Source organism: Monocercomonoides exilis, assembly GCF_001643675.1.
Source record: "Monocercomonoides exilis strain PA203 chromosome Unknown scaffold40-978991, whole genome shotgun sequence".
Taxonomy (NCBI): Eukaryota; Preaxostyla; order Oxymonadida; family Polymastigidae; genus Monocercomonoides; species Monocercomonoides exilis.
The window spans coordinates 964,415-970,618 of record NW_027150585.1 but is presented as its reverse complement, the minus strand read 5'-3'; the positions used below and the strand labels follow the sequence as shown (position 1 = coordinate 970,618).

Here is a 6,204-nt window from a genome sequence, read left to right as displayed (position 1 = left end):
CCTTGAAGAAAGAGGAAAGCGAGGAGAACAAAAAAGAAGTGGAAATGTCTTTGTTTGCGTTAAGTTGCATTGATGATGGAACTGCATGAGCATTTCAATTTCCATTTTGATATTTTTGCATATTTTTCGATTTTTAATTAGAAAATTGAACAAAAACTATATTTGAATGGGATAACAGATATTATTCAATATCAGCAGGAAAATCAGAATCCGACACAGCTTGCCTATCAGTCCACTTGGAACTTTTTGACAAAAAGATTTTTCTGGTGCAAAATCCTGGAAGAAGTGATTGTGAATGAGCTGCATTTTGCAAGAGAGGCAAGAAGAGAAATCGAAAATCTGTCAAAGAGTGTAGATTGGAAGAGAAAAGAAGAAGGAGGAGTTAAAGAAGTGAAAGAAGTGAAAATAATCTGGAGATGGCTTGATGCAATTTATGATTACTTTTACTTCTGCGAATTGTGGAATGAAGAACTTGTAGGACTTATCAGCTGCATTGTTCAAGTGTTTCGAGCATCAAGAGATAATTACCCAGATATAAGCCGTGATAGCATTTTTACTTTTAGAAGAGCAGTAGAAAAGAGAAATGTGAAAATTGATGACTTTTTGAAAAGTGGAGCTGTTGGTCTCTATTTGGAGGAAATGAAGCAATCAACTTTGGATGATGGAATTATGTATGATTGCTTGTATTTCTTTTTGAATATTTCAGAAAGATTGAAAGAGAAGGATGAAGAATCTGAAGAAGTGAAAAGAAATGCAACAAAAATGGAAATGTTTGAAAAGATGGAAGAAGAAGGATACGAAGATGTTATAGCTGGCTTTCACGATGTAGTTTCTTTTCTAGACTTTAAATATTTTTGTGGTTTATCATTGAATATTTATGATTATTTTATAAATATTTGAAAAAATGAAACTCATTTTTTTTTTTTTTATTTGATTTTGTAACTCCGAAATTTTTTATTCTTTTTTATTCATTTCACAAAATGAAAAAATTAATAAATAAATAAATGGATCATTTAAATCAAGTTTTTGCTTTCTTTTTGGAGAATAAAAAAAGAAAAATCAAAAATTCCATTCTTTTCTTTTCTTTTCATCAAGAATCTTTGTTGAACGAATTGTCAACTTTAAGAAAAAATACGTTAAAAATCAGTATTCACTTGTTCATTCATCATTTTTGAAATCTTCTCCTCTGTTCTTTTCAGCAGTTTTGTGTTCCTCTCACTTCTTTCTTTGTTTTTCCACGTTCCTTCAGATTTCATCGAACTGAAAAAGAGAAATAAAAACTCCTCAAAAAATTGAGGATTTGTATGATGAATTTGAATGGAAAGATAGCGTTCTTCTTTTGGTCGTTTGTGTGTTTATTGAAGCTTCTCATCGCAGACATTTCCTCATTCTTGCTTTTTCTTTCTGTATTTCAGTCCAACTTGCTTTGCAAAATGCTCATCAAAAATATGATATCCTCACCCAATTCCCAATGAGCAAGAGAAATAAAGAAATCAAGAAACGACGAATACAAAGAAATAACATTCTCTTGACTGATTAGTGTTTTCTGTCCAAAGGATTTCATTTGTATTTTTCATCATCCTTCAACAGCTAAATATTCCTCAAACAGCACAAATTCGTTCACGGAGCAGAGATAAAGCCAAACTGATTAACTCAGAAGTCAAATGAGCCTACATTCTGATTGTGATTCAAGCTCTTCCATTGAAAGTGATGATAGATGTGAATGAGAAGGAAGAAAAGCAACAAATGATGCTTTTCATACGGATTATTGATGCAATGCGATGAATTTGAGAAAATATGAGAAATATTCTCTTGAAAACGATATTATCTCTGTGAGACAATTGGAAAAGAGAAAAGCAATGGTGGAACCTGTTGATGAATGAAATGTTAAAGAATTTCAGAAGATGCAATTGAATTTTTTTAAAAATTGAAGCATCTAATGATTTAGTTTGTGATGAAACAGGTTTTGAAGCCACAAAACTGCTTGATTGAAAAATGGTTGTTAAATTCTCATTAAACTGCCAACTTTGATTCAATTTTCAAATGAAAACTTCTTCTTTCACTTTTTTGCCTTTCTTTTCTCTTTATCTTCTCCTTCATTCCCCTTCTTCTTCACATTTGCTGCTTTGCGTGTGCTTCTTCGATCGATTTCGCACGCTTCATTTCACTTCCGCATGACAAGTCTGTTTTCGACTGAGTTTCGGAATTTTCACTGGAAAAAAAACTGTTCTGAAAGTTGGAACAAAACTATTGATAAATCTTTTATAAGATTATTGAAGAAGAAGATATCAAAATGTCATTCGGAAAATTAGCTCCAGCGAAGATTGAAAGAATGGTAAGTTGAACATCTGGATGGGAAGAAGAAGGCGATGGTTCAATGAACTCAAAAAAAAAAAAAAAAAAAGAAGAAGAAGAAATGAATTTCTAAACTCGTTTGAGCTTCAACAGAATAGAAGCGCTTCATAAACTGAGTACCATAAGCTTATCGCTGTGACTGTATTTGACTCTGATGCTTCATTAATAAATTCTTTCTCTTTAAGCTCTGAATATTCCACCTATTCGTCTCTGAAGTATTCGCCTCATTTTGTTAGGATCATCACCGATCTGAATAAAACGGATTTATATGGCAACGCTTATCAAATTCAACAGCTTCAATCTGCAAACATGCTCTCAACTTATTCATTGTTTTTTTATCTGATTAGGGTTTTCTATCATTTTCCTATTCTTCTTTTTTTTCCTCTTTTTTTTTTCATCTTCATCCATTTCCTCTTGTTCAGCTGTATGTTAAGATTCTATTCCACCAATTTCAAAGTTATTGCATCCACTTTAGAGCTAATAGCTTCCTTTTCTCATCTATTGCCATCAAATAAAGTATCAAGTGAATTCAAACAAGAACAGGCGAATGCAGAGAAGGATAAAACAGAAAAGGATTTGGAACAAAAGGAGAAAGAAGAGGAAGTTAAAATGAAGAATATGAAGAGGAAGTTTGTTAACGAGTAGAAAGAGGTTCAGTGCATTCCATTCAATGAATCGCATTCTTTGTCGCTTTCGATCTGAAACGAAGTGAAGCCATTTTTTCCTTTTCCAGCTTCTCTATTCTGGAGTGATTATGCATTTGTCCTCTTTAACATCTTCGCAAAATGTTCATTTTTGTTCTGCGTCAGCCTCTTTTTCATTTGTCCTTTGCGATGGCTATATAAGGCAATCAATGAAGTTGTCGAAGAAGAGGAAGAGGAAGAGGAAGAGGAAGAAGAAGAAGAAGAAGATAAAGCAGAATTATTACTCCGATGCCGATGATGATGCTGAGGTTCATTCATTTGTCTAACTCTTTTCTCCGAAGTTGAATGTTATGATACGCCTTTTTTTGAATGCTTCCAAATTTCTTCTTCTTTCTCTTCTCTTTTATCTTCTTTATCTCTTTCTTTCTCTTCTTCTTCTTCTTCTTCTTCTTCTTCTCCCCCTCCTCCTCCTCCTCCCTCTTCGCATCTGTCAGGACTCAACTGACTGCAGCAGCATCTCCATTCTCTCAATGTCTGCCTTGTCCAGCCGGATGCTATTCAACATCAACGGAATACCATCTAGCGATGTTCTGAGTGATTCAATGATTCGGATGGAAGGAAACAGCGTAGACGCCTTCAGAGGCAGATGCTGCCAGAAACACAGGCCAACAAGCAGATGAGGGTGAGTGTCTCAACAAGCGACTGGAGGATGTCACAGATGGTGTTGAAGAGGACCTGTTGCAAGAATCAGTTTTTGAGTGAAATTTCAAAGAAGTTAACAAAAAATATCAAAATGATTGAAAAGAAGGAAAAAAAAGAAAAACAGGAAAAGTTCAATCAAGAATTCACAATTATAAAACAATACTCCTTTGCGAATGAGTTCATCTTGTCGTCTTCCTGATTGAAGCAGCTTGTCTTTTATCATTTCTTCCCAGCCATTTATTATTATTAACTAATTTCAAAAGAACATTAATGTTGCACCAAAACAGAAAGAAAAAAGAAAAAGTTTATTGGAAATATAAAACATGAAATTATTATTGACTGAAAAGAATGAGCAATTTTTGAATTTTTATATAATTTCTTTCTTTCTTTCTTATTTAAATAAAAAATGCATAAATGTAACATCTAACGAATTGCACACATAATTTGATCAAACACTTCAATTGTTGTTTGTTCTGCCTTGGAAGATCCGCTTCGGCATCGATCGTATTGTTTCTGTGTTTGCATCGAAATCCAAGCTGATATTGGAGAATCAATTATAACCATCAAAGCAACCAAAAATGATGACTTTCAACAAAATTCAACAAGCGTCTTTTCAGATAAATACACGTCAAGCGGCAACACCATTAAATGATTGATATGATTGAATGTTCTCAAAATTCTGCATCTGCTTGGTTCTGCATATTGCATTAATCTTTCTTCGCCATCTCGAATTCTTTCATCTTCGCTCAGCCTCAAAGCCTTTCGGAATAAAATCACTTTCAATGCTCGATTAACAATGTTGTCCATTGTTGCCTTGATTAGGTCTCTCATGCGTTCAATTATCGTGAGCCCAATCATCAAAAAAATGTAAATTGTTGAAAGCTTGATTCACTTCCATTAATTTTCATTCAGCCTGTATGACCCACTCAAGAAACGAACAAATAACAAAATCATCCTGATATCTCAAAACTTTTCTCAACATATTAAATTTGAAACATCCACTGAAACCAGCAAACACCTTGAAATAACAGAAAAAATCATTTCGATGATTCAAAGCTTCCAAATAACTCCAAAGGAAATCATCAAAAAAAAATAACTTCAAACGTTTGGATTTTAATTTGCAATAATGTTTAAATGCACAGTTTAATGTGCAAATTGTTGCTTTTTTTATCACTTTTTTGTAAACTTCAAAAAAGCACCAAATTTTCCCTTCTTTGTTCAACTCTGAATGTTGAAACAGATTTTTTTTAATATTCAATTCCATACATGTGGGATATTTTTCAATTTGTTCGACTATTCATCGAAATTTAATCCAGATCCTTGGAATAAATTATTGTGGGCTCGATCAGATATAAGAAAAAGATTTCATTTTTTGTGCTTAGACAACCAATCCTTGCGGATTCTTTACGCTTTATTTTTCACTTCTTTTTATTTAGCAATAACAAAACCGTTTGTGTTGCGAACATTTTTGAACCGCAAGATAATCAACGATGTGTGTATTTGTGTTTTATTTTATTTCTTATTGCACGTTGCCCCTCTTTTTGGATATTTTTTATTACAAACAGAATGAGTTTGTTTGATGATTATAATTTTGAAGATGAAATTCTGACTACGGCCAGAACAGAACAGTTTTCAAGTTTGTTCTTTAATTTGGATTGAACAATTCTGAACATAATTTTTGTTTTTTTAAATTCTATTGCAGAATTGTTTTGTGAAGTGGAACGTTGCAGAGAAGTTGAACAAATGCAGAAAATTGAAGAGATGAATGGATTAATTGATGAAATGGAAAAAAAAGAATTCAAATCAGTTTTCACGGAAGAACTGTTCGATAAAATTCACCAAATGATTGGAGAAAAGACATTATCGTGGGGAAACGCAATCTTGCTGTTGAAGCATGCTGGATTTTGCAAAGTGCTGAAAAAGATTCCATTTTATTCTTTTGATTATTCATCATTGAGCAAAAGAATGAAAGAGATGATAATTGATGAAAATGAGAAGAAGAAAGAAGAAAAGAACGAAAAGCGTCTGATTGACCTCTGTGAATGCTATTTGTTGTTGAACAGATGGCCTTCATCTGAAATGGATTCAATCATTGTGCCTTGTCTTCTGAAAGTTGCATTGAAGAAAGACGAGACCGATGAAGCTCAGAAGGAAGTTGAAATGGCGTTGCTGGCTTTGGGCAATATTGGAAATTTGGTTTGAGAACCTTTTTACCATTTTGATATTGTTAAATTGCATTTTCTTCCTTTTTTGCATAGGAAATTGAACAAGAACTGTATTTGAATGAAATCACAGAAATCATCAAATATCATCAGGAACATCAGAATCTGACACGACTTGCATATCAATCAGCTTGGAGGTTTATGATATATAGATTTAACAACGATGAAAGCTCGGAAGAAGTGATTACAAATGAACTTCATTTTTCGAAAGAGGCAGCAAGAGAGCTGGAAGATCTGTCAAAGAGTGTGGATTGGAAGAGAAAAGAAGAAGAAAGAGAAAA

The 6,204-nt window shown here is 33.2% G+C and overlaps 1 protein-coding gene across 1 annotated transcript; it reads left to right on the top strand.

Annotated features, from left to right (window-relative positions):
• Positions 1 to 5,267: 5,267 nt before the first annotated feature.
• On the top strand, positions 5,268 to 5,903 carry MONOS_13270 (uncharacterized protein; the record flags this gene model as incomplete). Its single annotated transcript, XM_067865960.1, has 2 exons — positions 5,268 to 5,337; positions 5,404 to 5,903. The coding sequence occupies 2 exons, from the start codon at positions 5,268 to 5,270 to the stop codon at positions 5,901 to 5,903; spliced, it is 570 nt and encodes a 189-aa protein (XP_067722874.1).
• Between the last annotated feature and the right edge of the window lie 301 nt (positions 5,904 to 6,204).